Raw genomic sequence first — 25,794 nt, 5'->3', positions numbered from 1 at the left:
GAGTCACCGGGGGCTGCGGCTCCCGCCCACGCCTGGGGGCCCCGCGCTGTGCCGTGCCGTGCCTGGTGCTGCCGGAGCGCCGCGCGGAACCGCCCGTCCCGTCCCGTCCCGCAGCCCCGCAGCCCCTCGGCGCGCCGCCATGACGGGCAGGTAAGGCGGGAGGTCCTGCGGGGCCGCACCCCGTGTGGGAAGGGCCGGGAGGGCGGCTCCTCAGCGTGGACGAGAACAAAACGTAAAGATAAAAAGTGCCCGACCTGCATTAGATTGCCTTTAGAAATCAGTATGGATACTTAAAGCGGTGAAGCGGCCGGGAGGGTAAAAGCTGAGGTGCTGGAGGGAGGAGAGCCCTGCCAGGCTGCTGATGGGAGGTGCTGCGGTGCTTCGATGGTTTGCTTGATATTAAAAGAAGTGATGTCATAGTGCATTAAAGGTGCTTATCCCTCTAAAATTTAAAAGGTCTGCAAAGCCACGCAACTTGAAGGATATTTTCATTCTTCTGTCTCATCTTCATTTTCATTCTTTATTCCCTTTATTTCTCTGCTCTGTAAAGCAGAGGTGAGACAAGTACAAATGCTTGGAGAAGAGAAGGCTGTGGGGAGACCTCATTGTGGCCTTCCAGTACTTGAAGGGAGTGTATAAACGGGTTGGAACGACTGTTTGTGAGGGTGGATGGTGATAGGACAAGGGGAGTGGTGTTAAACTGAGACAGAGGAGGTTTAGGTTGGATATGAGGAGGAAGTTTTTCACCCAGAGGGTGGTGAGGCACTGGAACAGGTTGCCCAAGGAGGCTGTGGATGCCCCATCCCTGCAGGCATTCAAGGCAAGGCTGGATGTGGCTCTGGGCAGCCTGGGCTGCTGGTTGGTGACCTGCACACAGCAGGGGGTTGGAACATTGTGCTCCTTTTCATCCCAGGCCGTTCTGTGATTCTATGAAATGCAGTCTGAAGAACTGCAGATTGCTTTGGAGCTCAGGGGCCTGAAGGACAACAAAGTGCAGGTTGAGTTGGAGATTGTGGGTTACTCAGTTCTGGTTGTGGGATGATGACGTTCCCCTTTCTGCCTGGTCTGGGTCCCAGGCAGCCCTCTTGCTTTTGCTTGGTGGACATGGAGGATCTCTGCTGGTTAACACTCGCCTAATACTTGTGAAATTGTCACTTCTCTTGCTTATTTCCTCCTACAGCTTACCAATGGAACATATTTCACTATGATGCTACAAAAGTCCTTTTTAAATTATTTACAAGAGAATAATAAGAAAATGATAATAAAACACAAAGTGGTTTTCATAGTGATGCTGATCAGACAACACTGACTCAGCCGCATCCATCGCCCTCCACTCCTTTTGTTCTCTTAAACACTGCCTTCTCTATTCTCAGTACTTTAATTCTTTTCAGTGTTGCATGGGCCCAGCTCAGCTCCCCAGCAGGGTTGTGCAGTGCTGCCTGCCCCAAGCCCTCCTCAGCTGCTGCTCTGCAGGCAGTGCTGTGCTCGGTGTCCCGGTGTGTGCCTCACCCATGCGGAAAGCAGTGCTGTGGGGTGCAGCAGCCGTGGGGCACCTGTCCACCTGACAGTTGGGTGAGATGCTTTGTGAGGCTGGGTCAGCAGTGTTCTGTTGCTTTGATCTGAGAGTCTCCTTCAGTGGCATGCATTGATAACATGAAGGCTTGGGACTTAACACGGCTCCATCATCAAGTCTGGCTGAGCACTAATTGCTGCTATGACCTCCAAGTGTGCTGCCTTCAGCAGGTGATTAATTAGCAGTGGGATGCAGGAGAGAGTTTCTTCAGTCTTCAGGGCTGCAGCAGAATGGCAGGCAAAGCATGAGGAACAGCGCTGGAGCAGAACTGCCTGCATCCTGCTGGAGCTCTCCTGGAACGCCAAGGGAACTCCCCTCAGGAAGGTGACTCACTGGATGTCCTGCCAGGGCTCCCTGACCGCCTCCCTGCTCTGCCATGGGGTGCCATGGCTGGTCTGCGCCTGCAGGGCCCGGCAGCCTCAGGGCTGTACTGGCGGCGGCAGGGCCGGGCAGGCACGGCGGCCAGGGCCCAAGGGTAGGTGTGCGGTGTGTGGGGCCTGGGGGCACAGCTGGGGGTGGTGGGAGTTCTTTGTGTGGGGCGGGAACTGTCTGTGCTCAGCAAGACAGGATGAAGCTGGTTCTATTTCCAAGCAGATTACGAAGGAGAGGACTTTCCTGGTGGGGAAGCTTTCGGTTTTTAACAATAGCAGGAAAGAAGCGGTGGAGAACCTTTCCGTGTGGAAGCTAGATTGTTTAGAGCCAGCAGCAGCTCAGCTCTGGTTAGTGCTGGAGTGCTTCGGTGCCGTGGGGACAGAGGAAAAGTAAAATGCAGTCATTCAAAGCACTGAGGCTCAGTAACCTGTTGGTACTGTGAGTATCAGGCTTCTTGATTTTAACATTTGTCTGTCAGAAACTGGGGCTCCTGGCATGGCTGCTGCATGGGATCGCTCACCTGGCAGGCAGAGCTGCTCCAGTCTGCCCAGGCAGCTACGGGGCTTGGCTTGAGAGTTTCTTTTCCTGTGTTTCTAATTAAGATAGTAATTGTTACAGTTTTCATTGGTTAACTTTGGACAGGAGAGCAATTAGCAGAAATCAGCTCAGTTAATAATTGCATCTCAGCTCTGAGGTCTGCATGGTGGCGAGAGCAGCGAGCGTGCAGCACAGCTGTCCTTGTGGCAGCCAGGAGCTGTGGATTTCAGCCTTGTTTCAGACCCAGGTGTGGTGCAATTGGTTCAGCCGCTCAGTGTGAGCCCTGCATCCCTCCATAGAGCCTTGCTCATCCCAGTGCTTTCTGCTTAGCCTACAGCCATTGGTTAGTGGTTAAATGTTTGGTTTTTCTGGCACAGTGTTGTGGGTATGAGTGTATGGAAGGGTGATGGGAGGACAGAAGAAGGAGTGTGAATGCCATTGAGGGGATATGGGGCTGTGAAGGAGTACAGAAGGGACTGGTGACAGAGAAGTCAGCACTGAAGGAGCAAAGAAACACCGCTCTTCAGCAGGAAAGCAGTGCAGACTGATGATGGGAAGGGTGAGGAGATCGATGCTGGTAGTCCTCTCACTTCAGCAATGTGTGATTTGTGTTCAGCTGTCTGTTTTGTTATAGCTGTCAGAGCCTTCCAAAAGAAGGTGGAGGTGCAGTGTTGTTTGTTTCCTTGATTCACAATCAGGTTTCATTTTTTCTTCTTTGTTTTGTTACCAACATGTATTTTTCAAGCCTTGATGATGGTGCTGATAATTATTTAAACCTACTACTCTGGGTTTGGGCACGCTAGCAGCTCTGGGGAAGGCTGCCCTTCATTGTGCAAATGGTGGCAATCCAAAGCAGCACTGCTGGTGGCAGCTGATGAACACGGTTGGAAGCAGTCAGTTTTAGCAGTGCTGGTAAACAACCATCACCACAGGCTCCTTGGAGATAGTGGAAGTGAAGAAGAGGAACGCAGACCGTGTGCATTGGAAGCCATTTATCAGGTGCACGTTATGGGCAAAGTGCTGCATGCCTGATAGTAGAGGGGTGGTGTTGCTGCCTCGCGGATGCGACCTGTTAAACACAGCCACTGCTTCGTGGTGCTGCCCTGAGCTGAGCGAACCTCTGTCTTCTACAAAGAGCAGAGGGTTGTGGCTGGTAGGCCAAGGAGAGGTGAGAAGCTGTAAAGGTTTGTCCCCACATTGTGACCGTAAGTTGCTTTTCTGTGTTGTTCTTCTTTCTGCTTGCTCCTTGGCAGTAAATTGCAAGGAAGAAGTGGGATTTTATTGAGGATTTGGGTACTCGGGAAGAAAGGCCACAGTGCTGCTAAGCTCACAGCCAGCCAGCTAAAAAACATCTCAACAGGGAGTGAACTGGAATCATAGAATGCTAGAATGGTTTGGGTTGGAAGAGACCTTTAAGATCACCTCGTTCCAGCCCCCTGCTACAGGCAGGGACGTCTGCCTGTAGTCCAGGTTGCTGAGTGGGAATATAATGTGAGGAGAAGGAGAAATTCTGCAGATTAAACTGTGCTCGTAGCCTTATTGAATGCATAACAGATCACGTTTCTTTTTTCTCCAACATTTTGTGGCAGGTTTGGTAAAATCACTTGATGTTTTAATCAACATTAAGAGCTTAAAGCCACAAATGCTCAACCATGCCACAGGGGTGGGAAGCAGCCCCTGTCCTTGGCTGCTGATATTTCTATCCTGAGGTCTATGGCACAGCCAAGTGGTGATGCATTCTCTGGGTCTTTAAACTACCCAGTGCATGTGTGTCTGTGCACATTCTGAATGACTACATAAATGTTATTGCATTGAGATGTCTTCTGCGTACATGAGAGTCTATTGGTAGGTCAGTGAGTGGAAAGCTCCTTTCTAGGATTCCTTAGTGTAGGTTTGTTCTGTCTTCTAAGTTTGGATGATGCCCTGTGCTCTTGTACCTTGAAATGCTGCTTTCAGGTTTCTTTGCTGTAATATCTGTGAGGTTTTCGGTTATCTCCACATTAAAGCAACTCCTCATTCAGCATTGATGGAGATCTGCCAGGCTGGATGGGGCTCTGAGCACCTGGTGGAGCTGTGGTTTCCCCTCCCTGGAGGGGAGTAGAACTGGATGGCCTTTAGATGTCCCTTCCAATTCTAAGGATTCTGTGATCATTCTGCTGGAAGTTGTGCCTTGTGAGCGTTCACAGTGTGTTCTGTTGGGTTTGCACCAGGATGTTGAGCTGGTCATGTTCCCGTGGCCTTTCCTGTCTTTGTGTCACTGACTTATTGTTAAAACAGAGGAGGATTTTGTGTCTTGCTTCATTGCAGAAGAACTGGTGAGCACATAGAGTCCCAGAAACGTTCCATGCTGGAGGCTGTCCTTCTGCTGTGTGGTACAGCATCTTGCTGCTCTGGGGGCTGTGTGTGACACTGAGCTGTTGGAGCAGGTCCAGAAATGGGCCATGAAGATGATCAGAGGGCTGGAGCACCTCCCCTGTAAGGACAGGCTGAGAATGCTGAGGCTCTTCAGCCTGGAGAGGAGAAAGCTGCAGGTGGACCTTATAGCGGCCCTTCAGAACCTGAATGGGGGAGCTGGGGAGGGACTTTTAATAAGGGCAGGTAGTGACAGGATGAAGGGAAATGGCTTAAACTGGAAGAGGGGAGATTTAGACTAGATATTGGGAAGGAATTCTGTCCTGTGAGGGTGGTGAGACACTGGAACAGGTTGCCCAGTGAGGCTGTGGATGCCCCCTCCCTGGGAGCACTCCAGGCCAGGCTGGATGGGGCTGTGAGCAACCTGGGCTATGGGAGGTGTCCCTGCCTACAGCAGGGGTTGGAGCCAGGTGATCTGAAAGGTCCTTCCAACCCAAACCATCCTATGATTCTATGGTCAATTGGGTGGATGCATCACAGCAAGAAGCTGAGATTCTCTCCTCTTCATAGTTTTTCCCTCCCTGTTTGGACGTGACATACAGGATTTTAAAACTGCGTTCTATTGCCATATGGAGAACTTAGATTACCATGATGGCAAGTGTGGAAATGTTGTGGAAGCAGTTAGGTTAATTCCCATTCTAGGAGAAAAAGGGGAAACAGCCCTTTGAGTGATCTGTGAGTGTGACTTTGTGGGTTTATTTCAGCCTCGCTTTCTGAGGAAGTGAAGCCAGGCCAGGCAGGGTGGCTCCTTCCATTTTGTACCTTTTCAATTCTTCAACAGTTTCAACTAATTTGTCAGGAAGGCACAGGCTTTGTATGTAATTATATCCCAAGGTGTCTTGTGCACATCAGCTACCAGGTAGATGGGGGGAAGCCCATTGACTGCCATGGTCAGGGGGAGGCTGTGGTGGAAGATCGATGCTGATACGTTGGGAAATCCTGGGAGTGCACATCCTGAGACCAGAAATCCTGAGAAGTAGGGATTAATCGGGTTTGCTGCTCTCAGAACTTTATTTTGAATGGTGGGGATTTGATACGGGCTTCAGCAGGATGACATAATGGGGTGGAAGACTGGCGAAGCAGCCAAAAGTGTGTGACAGAGAGGTCTGCTACAGGAGTTAGCTGTGCTGCAGTGCTGCTGCCTACCCAGCTGAGTTGCAGGAGCATTATTTCCAACTGACGTCAGTGCTGAATTGCCTCAGTCATTGGTGGTTTGTGTGCATAAGTAAAAGGGAGTTTAAAGCACTGGAAATTCTGTGTTCATAGATGTTGGAGAAGCTTGGATGGCGCGAGTGTATTCCTGATTTGCTTATGGCAGTGCTGATGTCCTCCCTCCTGTCTTTGTTCCAGTAATATGTCTGATGCTCTTGCGAATGCAGTGTGTGAGCGCTGCCAGACCCGCTTTGATCCCGCAGAGAGGATTGTGAACAGCAATGGGGAGCTGTACCACGAGAACTGCTTCGTCTGTGCTCAGTGTTTTCGCCAGTTCCCGGATGGACTTTTTTATGAGGTGAGGTTGCATGCTGTGTATGAGAGAAAAGAAATGTCTTTGCTAAAAGGCAAAGAACGAGGTGAAAATTATGACAGAAATACGAACTTCCATCTTTCTTGCATGTTTGATTTCTAGGCCTTAGGAGGGACTTGCAGCTTGGTTTCTTTTTTCCTTTTTTTCTTCCTCTTACCTACTTCTGTTCATCAACACAACTGGGTTTGCTTTTTGGGTAAGAGGCATTTCAAAAAAGAAAGCACAAATGTATCTTAATATTTCATTAGGCTTAAGTGATAGTTTGTCTTTATTTTTAGGTATTTTGTACCAGACTTTCTCAACTGAAGTTGGCAAACCCATACAAAGCAAGTTTAAATCTTTTCACAGATTGTATGCAAGCACTGCTTTTGAATAGTACATTATTTTAAACATGCTGCATTCTTAGTTTTTTAGTCCTTTGTAGGAGGAATAATTCTAAATGCACAAGTTTTTAAACAAAAATAAATTATAGGGAAAGAAACTTTGGGCACCCCAAGATTTTTGTTGTCTAGTAGGAGCTTTGCTATTGATTTAATTTTTTGCAAAGCAAATTCACTATGAGCCTGAAGCCATATTTGGATGTTGCTTTGAGAAAATCTCTGGGAGCTTAAAAACAGGTCAGAATTGAGACTAGAACTGAAAAGCTTATCTGGTCTTCACCAATTCATTTTTTCAAGTGGAAAATGCTAAACTGTAAGAACTGATCACCATTCAGTTATTCATGATGGCTCGTTCTCTCTTTTCAGTTTGAAGGTCGGAAGTACTGTGAGCATGACTTTCAGATGCTCTTTGCTCCTTGCTGTGGGGAATGTGGTAAGATGTACAAATACACATCTGTGCAACCTCATCCAGCTGTGTGCTTCCCACAGTGAGCACACTGTTAGGGGCAAATGGCCCTTCTTTTGGCAGTGTTGGCCCTGTAGCATATACATCCATTGAGACACCACAGGTTCATACAATCATAGAATGGCTTGGGTTGGAAGGGACCTCAAGGATCATCAGGCTCCTACGCCCTGCCACAGACAAGGCCACCAACCTCCATATCTAACACTAGACCAGGCTGTTACTCCCACCACTGAGTGCTGTCCAGCCCTGAGCTGAATTTGGGGTCATTTGAAGGGGCAGGAAAACTGGAGAGAAACAAAGGATGTAATCAGCAGTGATTTGGGGCATCCTGGTGATGGGAAGAGGGTTTGTTTTTTTTCCACCAAAGTTATAAAGTAGTAGTTCTTGTGAGGCTAAAGGGCAGAATTATCAAGGGCTGTAGATGTTTGATAAAACTGTTTTCTGTGTGGATCTCAAGGTATTGCTTTCCTTTTGTAGGTGAGTTCATCATTGGGCGTGTTATCAAAGCAATGAACAATAACTGGCACCCAGAATGTTTCCGTTGTGAGCTCTGTGATGTGGCACTTGCTGACCTGGGTTTTGTGAAGAATGCTGGCAGGTAAGATGGAGCAGGAGCTCTGGAAATTTTGCCAGTATGTTGTTGATGTGGCTGAGAGTGCTCCACTGGTCATGTATTGGGAGGTGAAGCTTGTAGAGGTACAGAGAAAGCTTTAAGGAGCAGCCTGTTGTGGGATGGGGAATTAAATGAAGAACAGTGTTCTTTGTTCAATGGAATGTGTACGAAGCAGAAACTCAAATGTTAGTAGCTAGTGGAAGGGTACTGAAAAGAAAGGAATCATAGGCAAGAGGCCAGATAGCAGGTGAGAAGAGGGATTGTGTGATGCTGGGTAGGCTGTTTATCAGGTAATTTCTGATAAACAATTCTGAAGCAATTCAAAACATAGCAAAAGGCCAAGAGAACAATGTGAGGATTACACCAAAACATATGCAGCATAAGATTTCCCAAGTCTTCAAAAACCATTCAATTTATATAAAGAAATATAAAATCAAGTCCTAAGGTAGATTAATGCATTTAATTAAGAAGTAAGAAACTAAAAACCTGAAACTTGTACAAAAGGATATCATAAGAAAATAAACCCATCTGGCAGTTAGTACATAGTGTCGTACAATTCATAGTTAATTTCAGGCTTTCATATCTTGAGCAAAGCTTAGTAGTTTCCTGGGGTTTACGTTTTCACTACCTGAAGGGTGAGGAAGGAAAGGTTACATGTTTGTACCCTGTCCAGCAGGGAGATTCTTCCACTCCCTTTTCTGTTCAGTCCTGCACACAACTTTTGTGTCTTAGTTTTTCGAGCTGGGCGTAATAAATTTGACTTGTGTCACCTTAGCTTGTTAGAATCTGTGCTGTTGTCACAGCACCTAGGAGAATTCCTGGGTCTTTTCAGGAAAGCAGCTAGGATTGAAACAATTCAAGCATGAAAAAGAATTTTAAATGGGAAGTATAGGAAAGGAATGTGTGTGCCTGTGTGTCTGTACGTTCCACGTTTATTTCACCTGTCGTGTGGTTTCCTATAACATTTACCTCTTCTGCACAGGAGCTTTCTGCTAGCAAATGCTGTTGGAAACTGTTGTGTTTGTTTTCCATTTTCTCACTGAACCTGATCTTGCTAGGTCTGCCTCTCATTCTCAGATGTGTTCCACTGGATATAATTTGTATCAGTAAGGATAGTTAAGGTAATCCCTGCTTTATCTGTAGCAAATAAATAGTCTGGCTAGGTAAACTGCCAAAAAGAGTTGTAAAACACCTTGAAGATGAGATTTTCTTCTGGGCAAAGGAACATCAGTAAAATAAATACCCTTTAGGTGATTAAGAGATGTGTGGATGTGGCACTAGAGGACTTGGTTGGACTGATGGCACTTGGTAGGTCAGGTGAGTGGTTGGACTTGATCTTGAAAGTCTTTTCCATCCTAAATGATGCTATGATTTCTTCTTCTGCTTGCTTTTGTCCACCTTTACCAATTTTTAAGACAGAGGTTCATTGTTTTTTTGATTCAGTATGTAGTAAAGATGAATGCTGTATTCCTAAGCAGACCTTCTTTAGTTGAAGCACTATCAGGATGTCGGATGTTTGGCAGGGAACTACGTAACAGAGGCAGTACAGTAAACACTGTCTGGCCTGTGTCTGAAGCTTTGAGCTCATCTCCTGCTCTTAGCCCTTGGAAGCAGTTAAAAAATGGCCAGTACTCTCTTAATTGCATTCCTGCTTGGACATGTTGCAGTGTTTTGCTTTTTTATTTATTTATGTATTTTGCTATGGCTTAGTGCCAGTTTTCTGCCTACGGTGTGTAAACACTGAGCATGCAACTTGAACAGAATGTACAGGCTGTGTGAGGAATGGATCTCTGGTGTTGGTGCAGTACGACATTTTAAAGTATGCTTATGCATTGTGCCTAGGAAAAGCCATTACTGAATGCTTTGGGAATTAAATTATTTTGCAAAAAGAAGCTGTCTGTTTAACAGCCCGCGTTCCCTCAGTTGTTCCTAAGTGCTCAGCCCTCAGTTTCACATCTTGGCAGTCAGTGCTTGCAGTTTCAGTAAGACAAGAGCACGTAATCAGAGGGGTTCCTGTTCGTTTCAGTTCCAGGGAAATGACAGAACTTCCCTCTGCAGGAGTGAGCCCGGCTGTGGTCATGCATGTGGTCTTTCTGCATATCTGCTCTCCTCTGATTTTGGCGGCGCAGGCTTTTCACGTTGAAGCGGAGGCAGGAGTCACGTTCACAGCTCAGATTTCGCACTCAGCGAGCTTTCGTTGGTCTTCCCCTCGCACTGTGGTATCATCACCGTCCTCTTACCACAGAACAGGTTGCACAAAGCATCACGGAATTTCTCAGCTACAAAAAAATACATGACCGGGTCGAAGGCCCCGTTCAGGCTGGTGAGGCAGGAAGTGATGCGGTTATTGAGTGCTAGCAGGCGCTGCGTCTCGCAGGAAGCCTTGGTGCCGTTGTAATGGAGGATATAAATGTAGCGATTGACGTGATAAGGTACAAAACAAACCAGGAAGATCATCAGGACCATGATGATCATTTTGATAGCTTTTTCCTTCAGGTGTTTCTCTACTCTGTTCCCACTCTTCAGGCTTCTGATGATCAGTAAGTAGCAAGTCACCGTAGTGACAAACGGGAAGGTGAACGCGACCGCTAAGGACACAAGAGCGTGACGTGACGCCTTTTCTCTGTAGAGCTGCAGGCAGATGGTTGTGTTGTTCACTTCCACGGTCTGCACGCTGAGCAGCAGGGGTGCCATCGCAACCCCAACTATCAGCCACAGGAAGGCACACGCCAGGTGGGCATAAAGGGGCCTGCGGAGCTTGATGGACTTCACGGGGTGCACGATGGCCAGGAACCGGTCGACGCTGATGCACATGAGGAAGTAGATACTGGCATACATGTTGAGGTAAAAAAGGAAACCCGTGAGTCTGCATGGGATCTCGCCAAACGGCCAGTGGTTACCTGAAAAATGGTACACCAGCCGGGTGGGGAGGACCAGCACGAATGAGAGGTCAGCCACAGCAAGGTGCATCAGGAAAATGTTGGCCGGTGTGCCGGACTTCTGGTCCCGAATGAAGAGCCAAAGAGCCAGGGAGTTGCCAATAAAAGCCAGGATGAAGTCTAGGAAGTAGAAGGTGGCAAAAAGTATGTTCTCAAGGTGTGTCTCTTTGCCACATTGCTCTGAAGTTTCCAAAGGGAAGTTTGACTGATTTGAGCAATTGAAGAGCAGACTTGAGGGATCTGCCGGGCCTTTCATTTTTCACCAGAGTTTTGAAGTATAAAAGAAAAACCTGAAAGAGTTGAGACAGTGTGTTATAGTTTAAAAAAAAAACCAACCCTGGTTTTTGGAGAAAACACACATGGAAATCAGTGAGGTCTTGTGCTCACTAATACTGATATTTAATAGGACATGTCAGTCTGACTCTAAACATGTACATAAAAACTCTGCTCAGCTGTCCAGCCCACTAATTCCCATTGAAGAGACACTATTAAAGAGACACCAGCTGGTTATGAGTTTGTCTCCAGTTTGTGCTGGGCTTAGTTGAGTAATAGTCATGCTCATTTATCAGGCAAATGGAAAAGTGGAAGCAGGTTCTGTATGTCTAGCTAGATGGTATTTGTTGTGTTTAATTTGAAAGGCTGGTTTAGGACTGAAGAGCTTTTCTGAACATGCACTTACTGTAAGGTGCCCACAACATTCTTGTTGGAGCAATAGAAAGCAGGTCAGGTATTGTTGTTTTATTTATTTATTTACTTTAAAGCAAGATTCCTGAATATCTTTTGAGAATTTTACTCTGAAATCCTGCATTTATGGCAAACACATGCAGTACCAATACAGGGGAAAACCTTTCAGATGGGTAGCAGCATCTCATTTGAATAGCAGAAAAACAATACACTGACTCAGAAAACATTGCTAGTAATACCCTTGCTGTCTTCTGTTGCCAAAGCACCATCCTTCCCTGCATCTCCTCCCAGTGTAACTCTCCCCCTGTAGCATATCCAGGAGCTTTTCCAAATTGCAGCATATAATACTGTGCTTAGCTTTGGCAGCCTCTGCAGGGTCCTGAATAGCATCAACCAAAAGTGACTACGTTTTGTGGGTGCTTACCCTGCCTTTGTATGCACTCCTCATCTGTCAGGGTCAGTGGTAGGGAAATGCAGACAGTCTGAGCTTCCAGTGCTGTCTCTGTTTCTTGGATTCCTCAGAGGTGTTGCAGTATCCACAGCAGTACCTCTATTAGTTGTACTAATTGATGATTACAGCACAACATTCAATACATATTTAAAGAACAAGCAGCTAAGGAAGCTGAAAACTGTAGCTTCCTGTTTCTGTGTATCCTGTGTTCCTGTCTCAGTATCCTCAGGTCAGTGAGGCAGCATCAAATACAACTGTGTTTGAAAAGCATTTGGAAAAAAAACAGTGAAATAATGATAGCAAAAGACAAGAAGAATTTCCGTTTGGCTTGAGTGCCTGTTTGCTTTGCCTAGGGAAACAAGGAGGCATCTCTTGTTTCTTTGACACATTCTTCACCCATTAGAATGTTTTAAGATCAATCTGCTCCATTTTCCTCTACTGAGATTGAAATTTTGAGGTAGGGGGTTACACAACATTGTGAGTCTCGGGCAGAAGTTACACTGTGTGCTGAGATCTTACATCAGTAGGCAGATGGTCCAAGGCATGAAGCAAGGCATCCAGCTTCCAACAGAACTTAAAATTTGAGTATATTCACTGAAATGGCTGATTAATTACAGACCAATATATAGGAAATTTGTAAATGAAACTCCAAGGTAATTCCCTTCTTTTGTTAGCTGTTGTCACTTTCAGGTGGACAGGAAACTGCGGTAGATGAGGAACAAACATGCTGGGCCACTTCTGCTTACTGCATGGCTGGAGAGACCAGAGTCAGCAGAAAGGAGAACAAATTACATTTTGGAAACAGGAATTTCTTTGTGTGGCCACAGAGGGGCCTTCTCACTCTATGCACTCCCTGAATACAATGTGTGCCTATGGCACAAGAAAGACTAAATTTGAGTGTGTGGGTAATCACTGTCTGCTGCCAGCTAGAGAGAACAGCACTTCAGAAGATGGCATTGCCAAAAGTGCATCTAGACTGTCCTTTTTTCTGAGGGGTATTTCATTCTCTATAAATACACGTGTTATCTTTTACTTTTGTTTTTTGTAGTTCCTGTTGCTTTCACGAACAAAAAGAAAACTCACTGTCGGGTTTTCTGTGTGAATTTCCTGGGGTTGCTGGAGAGCACGCAAGTTTGGGTTTTAGTCCCATATAAAATAAAGCCTACAAATCTTTTTGAACCCAAGAGTTTGGAGTTTCCATGTGATGAAAGCTCAAATACTTGTCTTCCCTGGATGGAATTAGTTTAAATACGTATTTTTCTATTGCACAGCAGTGAAGAAATATGCTGAGACCATGCCTTTTCATGGGCTGTTAATTTACAGTGGTGCCTATCATCTTTGTTTAATTTTTATTTAATCTGCAAAAATGTAGTGATCTTTATATGTTCACACTCCTGTCAGTGATGAGTTATTGTCTGATGGTAAGTGCTCCTCTTTGTGTGGTTACACCACTGAAAAAGCAGTTGGTACAGGACTGGACCAGCTGAAAAGGCTAAAGGGAGGGTGGCAGACAGGGATGTCTCTTCCCTTGATGACAGTGATTTAACTTCAGGAAGCAAAGCAGTAAGCCCTGCTTACAAACCAGATGCTTGAGAGTTAGCAGCTGATACACTGAGCTGATTTCCTATGGAGGATCTTTGGAATTCAGACCCAGCTGTCTGCCCATGCTAGATGTGAACTAGTCAAGGCATTTCAGTCAGCACTTTTGTCCTCAGTGATGTCAGCACTGACTGCCATTGATTTCTGTCTGGACATATTTTCACTGCAAGGTGCTGTGGGGTGGAGGAGAAGGGAGAACGTGGGTCTGTCTGTAAGCTCAAAATGTCAGTGACAAGAAGGGGATCCTTAGAGCAGATGATAAAATCAATGAGTTGTGTCTTGTTCAAGTGATTGCCTTCATGTGAGATCTGCTCTTACCTTATTCACTTGTTGGAGGAAAGGGAAGGAAGGCATCATTCATTGCCTGGTCAGAAACCAAATGAATAGAGGATCATAGACCCCTCAGAGCTGGAAGGGACCTTTGAAGGCCACACAGTCCAGCTGCCCGCAGTGCACAGGGACACCACAGCTGGATCAGGTTGCCCAGGGCCTGATCAGCCTGGCCTTGAGAGTCTCCATGGATGGGGCACCCACCACATCTCTGGGCAGCCTGTGCCGGTGCCTCACCACCCTCACTGTGAATGATTTTTTCCTTATAATCAACCTAAATCTGCCATTGTTGAGCTTGAGGCCATTTCCCCTTGTCCTGTCACAGCAGACCCTGCTAAAGAGCCTGTCCCCTTCTTTCCTGTCGCTCCCCTTTAGATACTGACAGGCTGCCCTCAGCTCTCCCCCTGCCTTCCCTTCTCCATCTGCACAGCCCCAGCTCTCTCAGCCTGTCCTGTAGGAGAGCTGTTCCATCCCATGGGGAATTGAGTCTCTAATTTTGCTTAGATTTTGTGTTAGAAGGGAACTTTGATCAATTTTTGTATTTCTTTACCGTTCTGTTTGTTGACAGCGTGCAGCACTAAACTAGGTCAGAGGAAAAGCTGCTGTTTTGCTAGGGTTACGTGTTGAGGTTATGTCTGGAGCAGAGATGTTGACAGAAAGCTGCAACCTTACAGAAATAACAGCTTTTGTAGCTGTAGATTATGGAAAGCCCTTTCCTGCATTTTATTTTGCACGTCTCTATCAATATAAGTAACTGATTTATTTTTTAGGCTTTTTCTTTCTTTCTGGTTTGTTAGCTTGCGAAAAAGGACGCTCGTAAATCCTACGAAACTTTTGTACTCATCTGTATTTATGCTGAGAGCAAACTTGAAACTTCCCCAGATGACCCAGAATGTGTAGTTCAAGCTAATGTATGTAGTGTAGCACAAGAGGCTTTCACTCCACAAACAAAACTTATTTGGCAGTCTGTCTCACCGCCCAATAATTTCCTCTTGGATTGCACTCCTGGAGCTGTATGAATATTTCTCGATGTACGTATTGAGCAGAGTGCTGGTGTGGAGGGAGCCATTATCCCACCCCCCGGGGCTGAGCTGGAAGGGGGATGTCAGCACTCATTAGAAATGCATGCACACTGCCCATGTTTTATGTCCCTGTTTCTGTTCTGCTCAGAAACAAACAGACAGCAATCCCTGGGCTGTCGGTGCAGGGTTACGCTATCAGTTATCCTTATTAAGAATGCAAAAATTAATAAACAGAAAAAATAACTCAACATAAATTTGCTACCTGGCTAATTTGAAGGCTTTGTTACGATGCTCGCTGCAGATAAATTCAAAGTGTATGTTGAAATTTATGATGGATTTCAGGAAATGACTTCTTGCTCAGCTGGAAGAATTTTGGTTTGGGATTATGCTAGTCTGGGGATTGTATTTCTGGTTGTAGCGTCCTGTCTCCAGTCTTTCTCTGCAAGTGTTTTTCCTTAGAAGCAGCCCACTTCTAACTGATGCTGTTCTTCTGATGATCACTCCTGCTGAGCCTCCCACCCCTCAGCTCAAGCACTGGTTTCCTATAAGCACCAGAGTGGTGTCAGAGCAATGGACATGCAGCAGTCAGCTTTCCTGCCAAAAGGATGGATGTTAAAGACTTAAGTGTGAAAAGTTTGGTGTTTTCATCTTCAAAATGTGCTGCTTTTTCTTAGTTTCAGACATTTCTGTTATGCTCATGATCCCAGTTTGTGCATTTTTCCACCTTGCTGACAACATCTGAAACTCACAGCGCTAGGAAAGCTCCTTTGCTACCCTGCTACTGAAGTTTGTCTCTTACCTCTTCACAGCGCAGTCCTATGGGTGGAGAGTTGGTTCCTTTTAGGGAAGATCTCAAGCAACTCCTTCTGCTGATGGCAGCAAACCAAAACGAAGCAGCTACGGAGAAACCAAGGAGCTGATCCAAAAAGAGAACACATTTGCAGGGCTGCTGAAGGTGGAGAAGGGTGCCCCTCTATATAGCGTCCTTCTGGCTCTGATAGTGCCTTATCAGCTCAGGCACACAACAGAGCAGGACGCTCCTGCACTGAAGAGCATTCTTCATCCCAGCTGAGCCCTTGGCATGGGGCTTGCTGCTGCTGTTGCAGATATGAATGTGCTGTATGAATATTCCAGTGTTTGTGGTGCTCACTGAAGGCCGCTGCTGAACTCCCAGCCTTTCACACAGCCCTCTTGGAGTCCCCTGATTATTTTAGGAGGGTGGAGTGTAGCATTGTTTGGGGGAAGTCTGGTATTAATAGGCACAACAGGACATTTCAGAATGGGATAATTCCATAATGGTGGGAGTGCGGAGAGGGAGAGGGGCGGCTGCTATGGTAACAGCTCAGCGTGTCCAACACTTCCCTTTGCTTGCAATAGAGGAGGGTCTATGGGACGGCAGAGAGGGCCTGTGAATGGGGAGGGGTTGATAATGGTTTATCAGTGCAAATGGCTGAAGGCATCTTATTCAGCTGAATGAGAGGGGTCTCTTTCAGGACGCTTGCTTCGGGGTCCCTCTGTCCTGCCCCATATAATTACTCTCCATTTGACGGTGCCGAATAAAATCGATGCCTTTATGCTGAGATGAGCACAGCTGCATGTTTCCTTATAATGGGGTCCTGTCTGCTTTTTCTGGATTCCGTCTGGGCAGACAGTAGTTCCAGCCCTGGAGAGAGACTCTTGATGACGGGAGGACTCAGATTTGGAGAGAATAATGACGATACTTAGCGCTTAGGCGCCTGCCAACTGAGGGTCAGAAATGTTTTGAGGTCTCACAACAACATCTGTATTGAATCCTTATCCCCATTTTACAGATCTAAGGGTGATTCATCCTATCAGAGTTTTGGAAGGGGTGATGAATCTGCTGCTGTGGCCGTAAATCTGCCCTTTCCATTTGAACTTTCCCTTTCGTCTCCTGTCTGTTGAGAATGACCTGTAGATCTCAGCAAGTTTCACACAGCAATACACTGAAAGGAATCAAGTGGGATTCTGTTTTGTGTCAGATAAACCTGCAGAAGTGAATCCTCTGTCAGTTTTGCTTTACCATAAGTTCTTTTCTTGCTGCTAGAGGGCTACATAAGGGAATTAAACTGAACAGTTTCTCCTCAGAGCTTCTGGACACCGAATCTGGACACCTGGGATAAAACTTTTGGATTCCTGCAGCCTTTATAGAAGTCCCTTTTATGCTCTTGCCCAGGCTTCACTACCAGAAATTTGGCTTCTCTGCCTGCTGAGGGCAGTAATTTGTTCTAGAACAAGTGATAGAAACACAGTTGTATTTACCACATAAAATCACACAGCTCTTTGTTTTCCTTAACTGAGGACTAAAAGGATTTAGGAGACAGAGGGGCTAGGATTCAAAAGGTTCTTGTTTATCTCTTCACTGCTGAAGATTAAGGAATCCCATTCAAGCAATGTTCTTTGGTTTAATTGTTCTTAATTCTCTCTGCTCTGCTTCCTCCCAACTCCTACTCCTGTAATGCCTCTGCCAAAGTTATTAATGGGGAGAAGGTGTGTAGGGGAACTGTGTAGGGCCTGAACTGGTGATTTAGCACCTGGGGAAGGGGTATGGCTGGCACAGGGAGCACAGGTGCCAGAGACCCTCATCACCAGCTGGGTGAGGCAGCTGTTTTCCTATGTGTGACAGTTGGTATTCCCAAGAATACTTTGCCTGGTATCACAGAGAACTTGTCAGAAGCAGTTTTGCTGCTTCGTGGTACAAACAGGGTATTGCTGCCTTTCCATGCCCACATTTCAGAGAGGATTGGATCTAGGAGAACTGGAAAGGTGGAAGGTGAAAGCTGAAAGAGTGACAGGTGATGGTAGACATGGATCGTGTCTATAATATGGTACATCATGGAATCACAGAGTGGCTTGTGTTGGAAGGGACCTTAAAGCCCATCCAGTCCCAGTCCCTGCCAGGATCATGGACACTTCCCACTATATCAGGTTGTCCATCCAACCTGAACACCTCCAGGGATGGGGCATCCACAGCTTCTCTGGGCAGCAATGCCAGGGCCTCACTGCCTTCTGAGTAAAGGATTTCCTCCTAACATCTAGCCTAAATCTCCCCTTCTTAGTTTAAAACTGTTCCCCCTTGTCCTGTCACTGTCTGCCTGTGCTATAAATGTAAACACAAATCAGGGAATGTTGGAGAAGGATTCCAGGAAATATAACTTGGTAGCTATACTATATACTCTTTTCTGTGCATCTGATATTAAGGACAGGATATTAAACTAAATAATGTTCAGTCTAACCTCAGAAGATTACATCAAATACACCTTGCATCATGCAGTGTGCATTTTTTTAGGAGAAAGAATTTCATCATGTTTTTCTTTCTTTTCTTTGTTCGCCCAGGCACCTGTGCAGGCCGTGCCATAACCGTGAGAAAGCTAAGGGGCTGGGCAAGTACATCTGTCAGAAGTGCCACCTGATAATTGATGAGCAGCCTCTGATGTTCCGGAATGATTCCTACCATCCAGATCACTTCAATTGCACCCACTGTGGGTATGTGCTGGTATTCTAAACCCTGACAACGAAGGAGGAGGAATGGTTCAGTCAGCAATGCAGTCCCTTGCAAGGCCTAAACCTTGCTGCCTTCACTTTCTTAAAAAAAACAACAGGAATTCTTTGATGAAAAATGGAAAGATGTTGGGAAAACCTAGAAGAACTGCAGTTTTATTTTGCTATTTGCTGTTCTTCTCTGCTGGATTTGAATGACACCGTTTTGTACTGAAAACAATAACAGTTACTTGTGAGAACTTATGTCAGGGGCCGTGTGCACATTGCAATAAAATGCTGTCCGAAGATTGCTGGTGCCAGACTATTCCAAATAGTTTCACTTTGCATTTCTGGATAGAGGGGAAAAGAAGGAGATGAGTTGTGGTGCTGTGTGTTGCTGTGCTGTACCTGTCTGACATGAGTTATTGTCAGAAAGGCCGTGTGACTGGAGCACAGCGTGGGTAACAGCACTGAGAAATAAGGTGCACTGAGAAACAAGTGTTGCTGCTGAGCACTCAGGAACAGTCCTTCAGCTGAGCAATCTCATTCAGTGAAAGCATGACACTGTATAATTGCATGTAAGCACACCATAGGTTTTTGCCAGAGCGTGTACCTGAGACATGATGACAAAATGAGAAAGCAATAATAGAAAAAAATAGTATATAACAACTGCATTTCACTATCTTAGTTTAATGGCAGCGTGTATAGCATGAATGTTGCCAAAATGTGTTAACTGTCAAGTTTGGTCTTCCAAGATTTCACCTCTGATGTTAAGGAGCTTCACGGGGTGTTCTGACTTCAGGGACACGTTTGTGTTTTCAGGAAGGAGTTGACTGCTGAGGCCCGGGAGCTGAAGGGAGAGCTGTACTGCCTGCCCTGCCACGACAAGATGGGAATCCCCATCTGTGGAGCCTGCCGCAGGCCCATTGAGGGCCGCGTGGTCAATGCCCTGGGAAAGCAATGGCATGTTGAGGTGAGGCCTTCCCAACTCTGAAACCTCCTTCAGGAGCTGCTCTGGAAGACAGAAAACTAATTGCTTGTGTTTCATATTGACTTCATTTTGTGTGAGTGGATGAGTGCTGCAGGTTTGTCAGGACTGCACTGCCAAGGTTCTTGTGGAATGTAGTTCACATGATGGCGTTTACTTACTAACAAATTGAAATAATTGCTTACCAGGGTAGAAATATTCTTTCCACTCCTGGTTTGTAACTGTTAGAATTTCTAAAGTAGGCAGAACCAGTTCAGTTCTTGCCTTCTAAGCCTTTTCAGCTCAATTTTTCTGTAACTTTCAGCTAAGTTGTCACAGCATGCTCTAAAGTTTTATAGTGATTTATGGATTTGGTGATGTAAACCTCCTAGGGCTGAATGCAACAGGGATGCTGCTGCTCATCTGAGCTGCATTCATACCAACCATGTTTTATATTCCTATTTCTCTTCTTTGAGATAAGGAAAGCAATATTCCATGAGTCTTCTCAGCATATTTACATTACAGTTACCCTTCCAGCAAGTGCTCTGTTTATCATTAATGTAATTCTTAATGAATTATTGTAATGTCCTAAACATTTCATCTTCTCACTGTCAAGGATTTTCCTATCTAAGTTTTATTAAGGCATTAAGTCTCTTGTATTGAGCCATGATTTGCAGCCAGCGTAGCACCCAGGCAAGTTTTTCCCTGGTGATGGACAGGTCACATTGGTTGCCACTGAGTGTCTTCTTTCTTTTGCAGCATTTTGTTTGTGCCAAATGTGAGAAGCCATTCCTGGGGCACCGCCACTATGAGAAAAAAGGACTGGCTTACTGTGAAACTCATTATAACCAGGTAAATTCTGCCATCTGTGCTGTAGGTGCTTGCTCTGACTGCCGGATGCTTTCGTAGTCTCAATTTGTAGAGGCACCACAGTATTAAGAAATTAATGGGATTTAATTGGAAAAATAGGTTTTCTTGGTAGGTGTGAAAAGTAATGCTGAGAACATGCTAGAAATGTCTCAGGGAGATCGATTTTTGATTATCCTTTTGAGATTAAAAGCACTGACCATGGGCAGCAGTAAAAATTCCTGTGATTTGTGTGGACTTTCGGTTACTGATTGGTTTCTGTTGGGCTAAGATAATTGTTATGCTGCTTAACCCGTAAAGAAAAGTGTGTTTCCCAAGTCAAAACAAATGTGTTTTTTCTATATTGTGATAGTGAACAGCTACAAGTTTGGTGTTTTCTTCTGTCAGACAAATCAGTCTTTATCTCACGAGAAGTGTTGCTATTTTGAAAATAGCTCTAGGTTTTGTTTTGTTGTTTTGTCCTTTCGATTTAGCATCAGGAGATATCTGTCTCTAGAGAATATACTTTGCTGATCCTATCATACTCAAATGGCCACGTGTGCAAGATTTCAAGATCATACAACAGTGGTAGAGTGTATGACAACAACAACAAAGGCCTTGTAGTATTTAGTGGTATGAGATCCAAACGAAAATGGGCTATTGGCAAGCGTATGAGAAGTTATTCAGAAGATTTAAATTGGTACATTTGGGGGCAACTGCGATATCTGGGAGTTCATTAACGTTAGGATTGAAGGTTCACACCAGCTGCGTGATCTGGGGAGTGTGAGCAGTCAGTGACACGAGTTCCTGTTCTTACTTCTTTCACTGTGCAGCTCTTTGGAGATGTTTGCTACAACTGCAGCCACGTGATTGAGGGAGATGGTAAGATTTGTTCTCTTCTTATTTTGGGTCACTGTCCCTGTTCCGTTTGTTAGTGCAGCTGTTGCAGGCTCACAGTTGCAAGGCACCAGTGTTTCTTTTTCACATCTGGCCTCATTTGAATTTGGATACAAATCCGAATTCAAATAATCTGGCAGTTTCCTTTTATTTTGTGCTTTTGCAGTGGTATCAGCTCTTAACAAGGCCTGGTGTGTGAACTGCTTCTCCTGCTCCACCTGCAACATCAAGCTCACACTGAAGTAAGTCAGCATTTATGTCTGGACCATATTAAACCATATTTGCCCCTGAGGCAGAGTATCAGCTTGGGGAGTACTGTGAGCCAGTGCCCCTGAGGGGCAACATTCTGCTGATCCAGTGATTTGCAGTGCCATCTCTCTGAGGGTTGTGATTTCACAACCGAAAGAGAGCTGGGACCCAACATTTTCTCTATCTTATTTTCCTCCTGTGCTCAAAGGAAGAATTTCTTCCCTGAGGAGGTTGGGTAAGAGGACAGCTGTACAGAAGGAAGGTTTTAACCTCTGAATAACTGCCTATACTGAAATTCCTGCAGCTTCCATTGCTCCTTAGTGTGGATGCACCCCTTGCTGGCAGTGCTTGCAATTACTTAGAGTAGCATAACATTTTCTTTCAAAATAGTTACCAAATATGTAGAAGAGGAACAGAAAACAAAGCAGTCCTATGTTTTTCTTTCTCAGGTTCAGATGGTTCAAACCCTTATCCTGCTTTGTTGGGTTGGCCCTAAAGGCCTGGTATGTGAAAGCACATGAAAGCACAGACATTTCCATTCTAAGATAACATTATTATCCTAGGCTGCTATATACAAATGTATGGCAAAATCTTGCTTTTAACTAAGCTAGCAGTACTAAAAGCCCCAGTTCCCTGATTAAAATCTGATTTTTATACTTTCATTGTCATGGAAGTGAGGCATTTTAAATATGTAGTAGAAAGCAAGCAATTGCATTTCTAATTGCACACAGGCTTGATTTAATCAGACATGCAGCTTGCAAACAGTGCTTTAATAGCCCACTGTTGTTTGTGTTAAAGGAATAAGTTTGTGGAGTTTGACATGAAGCCTGTATGCAAGAAGTGCTATGAGAAATTCCCACTGGAGCTGAAGAAACGCCTGAAGAAGCTGTCAGAGCTGGCATCCAAGAAGGCACACCCCAAAGCCCTGGATTTAAATTCTGCTTAAGCAGGTCTGTCCATCTGTTGACTGCGCTCTTGCAGTCGCAAGGTGCTGCTCACAGCAGCTGCTGATTAAAAGAGAATTACTCAGAACAAGTGAAACCAAAGAGAAGTGGTACCTTGCCCTGCTTCTGGGAACATGGCCTGCATCTTGACTCTCTTTTTCTCAAGCAACTGCCTATTAACACTTGCAGAAAGAGCAGTTTACAGGCTGGTTATTAATTTGCTAACATCTTATTTTTAAACTGTACAGCATCTTTCTTTCTTTCTTTCCTTAGTTGAACTGTACTTCTCTCTCCATTCCTCTATAGTCTGATGAATTTAGAAACACTAATTGAGTGTAGGGGTGGAAGAAATGTGTTGTTTGCTCTTTTTTGGTTTGAGTTTACTGGATAAGCTCAGAAGCCAATAGTTACAACACCTTAATTGCCTACTTGTCTGACTCAGAACCAATGTTAGGACTGCTGAAGAAGTTTACTTTGCTGTTTCTCTGCTCAGCAGTAAGAAGAGTGCAGTTGCCAAGGCCACGTCAGCCCCTTCTGGATGGTTGGGCTCCCTTTAGGGAGGTGCTGGCTGTGGAAAAGGATAAACCTTGTTAGAAACTGATGCCATGATTTCTCAATCTGTCCTCTATCCATCATGGATACAAGAGATTCTGGTGGTCAGCACAAAGCACATCCTATCCTTGGACAAAGCTGACACTTCTAGTTGTTTGGAATTATGGAACCCAGTTGATAATACAGTGTTAGCTTAACTGATTCAGTTTCAAATCCAGTCCTTCTTGCTTTGTTTGAAAGGTGAGAATACACTCTGAGGTCACTCTCCACAAAGCTTAAATACACTAAGAGATTTCTGTCATTTGTAGTTGATCACCAATGCTATCTTACAAATTAAAATCAGTGAATGGTTTTCATAACATTCACTCAAATAAGAGGCACCCAACATCTTTCTTCTTAAGACCTGAATGTGTACTTAAAGAGAGGACCTCAGACCTGAATCTACACCTTTTAACATGTAGTTTTGCTTGCAGATTTCCTTCTGCTCTGTAGTTTTTCCTCTCACTGATGCAGTTTTTCTCGTACAGCCCAAGGTGCCAAAAATACATTGGTTTTGATCATCCTTACTGTTTCTTCAGGGGCGATCTGAACTAATCTGAGCAGACTGAGAATGCCTTTCCATGAGTAGTTGGAGGCTGTATCTGCCCTTTTTGTGAGATGGACAGGATTGAAGGCACTGGAGGACTGCTGTCCCATGTGGGATTTAAGTCTACCAGAAAGTGTATAGCTGAGCAGATGAAGTGAATACAGCAGTTGGGCCTGAGGCAGCACCCTGTTAGCAAGAAGTTAAAGCTTCCTCACTTTTTGCATGTGTGAGAAACAACTGGGTTGGGTAATCTACCTTAAAATTGCCCTCACTGCCATTGTGCTCTGCTCCAAAAGGGTCTGCACAAGGTAAAACACTGGTAGCTGTTTGTGTGCTTGCTGTGCAGCCACTGCCCATGGAACTGCAGCAATGATCTCGTGGCAGCAGTGGGAAGTCATGGTTAACTGTGCAGATCAGAATCCCATGCACAAGACCATCTCTTAGATACTGGCTTTCCTGATTCGATTTTCCACCAGCTGCTCTGCTTTATTACTGTCGTAAGTTTCCATACGATTTTAACTGGGATAATCCTTATCCACCCTACAGTGATGAGGGGATGGGCTTTAATCAGGTGGCACAACTCTCCCATGGCCTTCTGACCAGTGTGCACTGTGGATTACACTAACTGTGGCTTTTGTCACTGCTTTAGGAGAACACATGCCTTGTCCCTGTTCTCTCACTAACCTGTACAGGTCTTTTAGTTAAGGACCCAAAGAGCAGCACGTCTTTTAGTGCAGTAGGATGTGGGCACTGCAGAGATTTTTCCTATTCTTTGGCTGGTTCACAGAATGAAGCACAGAAACATTGATTTAGATACGTTACCCAGACTGATCTCAGCATAAAGCATGCAGGTCTGTTCCTGTCATCTTAGTCACAAACCACACCTGATGCCAAGTGTGAGCAGCTGTGTACAGAGCTTCTGGGAAGGTGCTGGGGAACACCGAGCTGTGTACCTACTGGTGAAAACAAAGAGTATGCAGCTAGCAGGCAATAGGAAATACTCTTTCTGTGGCCACTCTCAAGTTCAGCAATGGAAAATTCAGGCATATAGGAGCAGATGGAATTATTTATTCCTGCAAATAGAGAGTCTGTGCTTTCACTTTGTCTCATGCTAGAAATCAAGCAGACCTAGTAGGCTTCAGTAATCCAAGAGCAGCCAGTATCATCCTCTTTGTTAAGGTGTTCAGTTTGCATTCTGTCCTCAGAGCATTGCCCAAAAGGAGTGAAAAAACCATCATAGTCCCTGTTTTCTGTGAAGAACTGAGAGTGGTGATCTCTTAGCAGCTCTTAAATTGTGAAATGTTCAGACTGCTCTTCTTAGCCTATGATGGACAGATGTGCAGTAGTGAATGTTACTCACGTACCTTTGGTGAGGCAGTGGAACTGAAGGAAAGAAAGGTCATTAGGAGTAGTTTGAACAGATGCATCTTCCCTCTACCTCTTTGGGTCCACTTCTAAAACACTTTAAGTAGAAGATAATGCAGACTGCAGAGTTGCCCTTAGTGCCTCTCATGAAGCCAAGGTCCTGGTCAGAAATAAGCTGCCTGCTTTTTTTCCATTGCTGCAAGCAGATAAATGGCCAAATTCATCCTAAGTATCAAACCTCTGGAGAGCAGAGGTTTACACCAAGGTTGAATTTGGCTCAGAAGCCTACACTAACTAAAAGCTCATGTAATTACATGCATTTCTAGTTTACATTCCTATTTATACATACAGAATTACAATCACTAATATTCACTGACTGCACTTGAAAATATTTATGCTTTTAGAAACCACAGTATGTGAAGCTTGTTTGTATTAAAAGGGCATATTAATCACCTGCTGTCTTTCTTTATAACCTGCTCTCTTGGGTTTGCATCCTGGCCTTTATTTTTACACCAATCTGTGCAGTGTTAGCAAACATTCAACCTCCTGGACAGAGAGTTCCTAGATGTGAGCTTTGTATCAGATGATGTGACTGACAGGTGATCAGATGGTGAAGGAACAGATTGCACAGAGCTAATAAGTGCAGTTGCAGTAGTCTGTAAAGCACTATTAAGTGCTGAGGACAGTAGAAGTTGGATGAAAGAATTAGCAGCAATTAGTCATGGTTCAGGCTTTGATGATAGATGTGGACTCTGCACAGTGCAGAGCTCTCATTTGATCACACGTTGCTGGTGCTAACCTGACATGTGACTGTGGGTTGAAGTATTGTAATATTGTACCTGTTTGTATTCCTGTAATAAAGTTAATTGTACTGCTACATTTTAAATCTTTGCACACCAAAAAAAAAAAAAGAATTTGTATACAGAAAACTTACATTTGCATTGCTGAGCAATGGGGCATTGTGCATCCTGAGGAGCTCTGAGGACT

At 45.0% G+C, this 25,794-nt stretch overlaps 2 protein-coding genes across 6 annotated transcripts; one reads left to right on the top strand and one right to left on the bottom strand.

Moving 5' to 3' along the window:
* The first annotated feature begins 15 nt into the window (after positions 1–15).
* On the top strand, positions 16–25,687 carry LIMS2 (LIM zinc finger domain containing 2). Of its 4 annotated transcripts, none has more exons than XM_048955363.1 (10): positions 16–150; positions 6,245–6,404; positions 7,166–7,232; positions 7,743–7,863; positions 18,258–18,407; positions 19,224–19,374; positions 20,128–20,220; positions 21,048–21,096; positions 21,278–21,353; positions 22,159–25,685. In XM_048955363.1, the coding sequence occupies exons 1-10, from the start codon at positions 140–142 to the stop codon at positions 22,304–22,306; spliced, it is 1,026 nt and encodes a 341-aa protein (XP_048811320.1). In that variant the 5' UTR covers positions 16–139; the 3' UTR covers positions 22,307–25,685. The 4 variants fall into 4 exon arrangements, with proteins under 4 accessions (XP_048811320.1, XP_048811318.1, XP_048811317.1 ...); XM_048955361.1 differs by lacking the exon at positions 16–150 and adding an exon at positions 215–1,897 and having other exon boundaries at positions 22,159–25,687; XM_048955360.1 differs by lacking the exon at positions 16–150 and adding an exon at positions 1,917–2,048 and having other exon boundaries at positions 22,159–25,687.
* GPR17 (G protein-coupled receptor 17) lies at positions 9,906–17,018 on the bottom strand. Of its 2 annotated transcripts, none has more exons than XM_048955364.1 (2): positions 15,703–17,018; positions 9,906–11,107 (listed from the first exon to the last, which is right to left on the bottom strand). In XM_048955364.1, the coding sequence occupies exon 2, from the start codon at positions 11,071–11,073 to the stop codon at positions 10,042–10,044; it is 1,032 nt and encodes a 343-aa protein (XP_048811321.1). In that variant the 5' UTR covers positions 11,074–11,107; positions 15,703–17,018; the 3' UTR covers positions 9,906–10,041. The 2 variants fall into 2 exon arrangements, with proteins under 2 accessions (XP_048811321.1, XP_048811322.1); XM_048955365.1 differs by lacking the exon at positions 15,703–17,018 and adding an exon at positions 11,926–15,696.
* Positions 25,688–25,794: the final 107 nt, after the last annotated feature.

The sequence above is a fragment of the Lagopus muta genome, chromosome 9 (genome assembly GCF_023343835.1).
Source record: "Lagopus muta isolate bLagMut1 chromosome 9, bLagMut1 primary, whole genome shotgun sequence".
Lineage (NCBI taxonomy): Eukaryota > Metazoa > Chordata > Aves > Galliformes > Phasianidae > Lagopus > Lagopus muta.
The sequence above is the reverse complement of the archived record's forward strand: the minus strand, read 5'-3'. Positions and strand labels throughout refer to the sequence as shown.

Coding starts and splice junctions, on each gene's coding strand:
- LIMS2 (XM_048955360.1), top strand. CDS start 1,960: ATGGCTGGTCTGCGCCTGCAGGGCCCGGCAGCCTCAGGGCTGTACTGG. Junction 2,049..6,244: donor ACGGCGGCCAGGGCCCAAGG/GTAGGTGTGCGG, acceptor TCTTTGTTCCAG/TAATATGTCTGATGCTCTTG. Junction 20,221..21,047: donor GTGAAACTCATTATAACCAG/GTAAATTCTGCC, acceptor TTCACTGTGCAG/CTCTTTGGAGATGTTTGCTA.
- GPR17 (XM_048955364.1), bottom strand. CDS start 11,073: ATGAAAGGCCCGGCAGATCCCTCAAGTCTGCTCTTCAATTGCTCAAAT.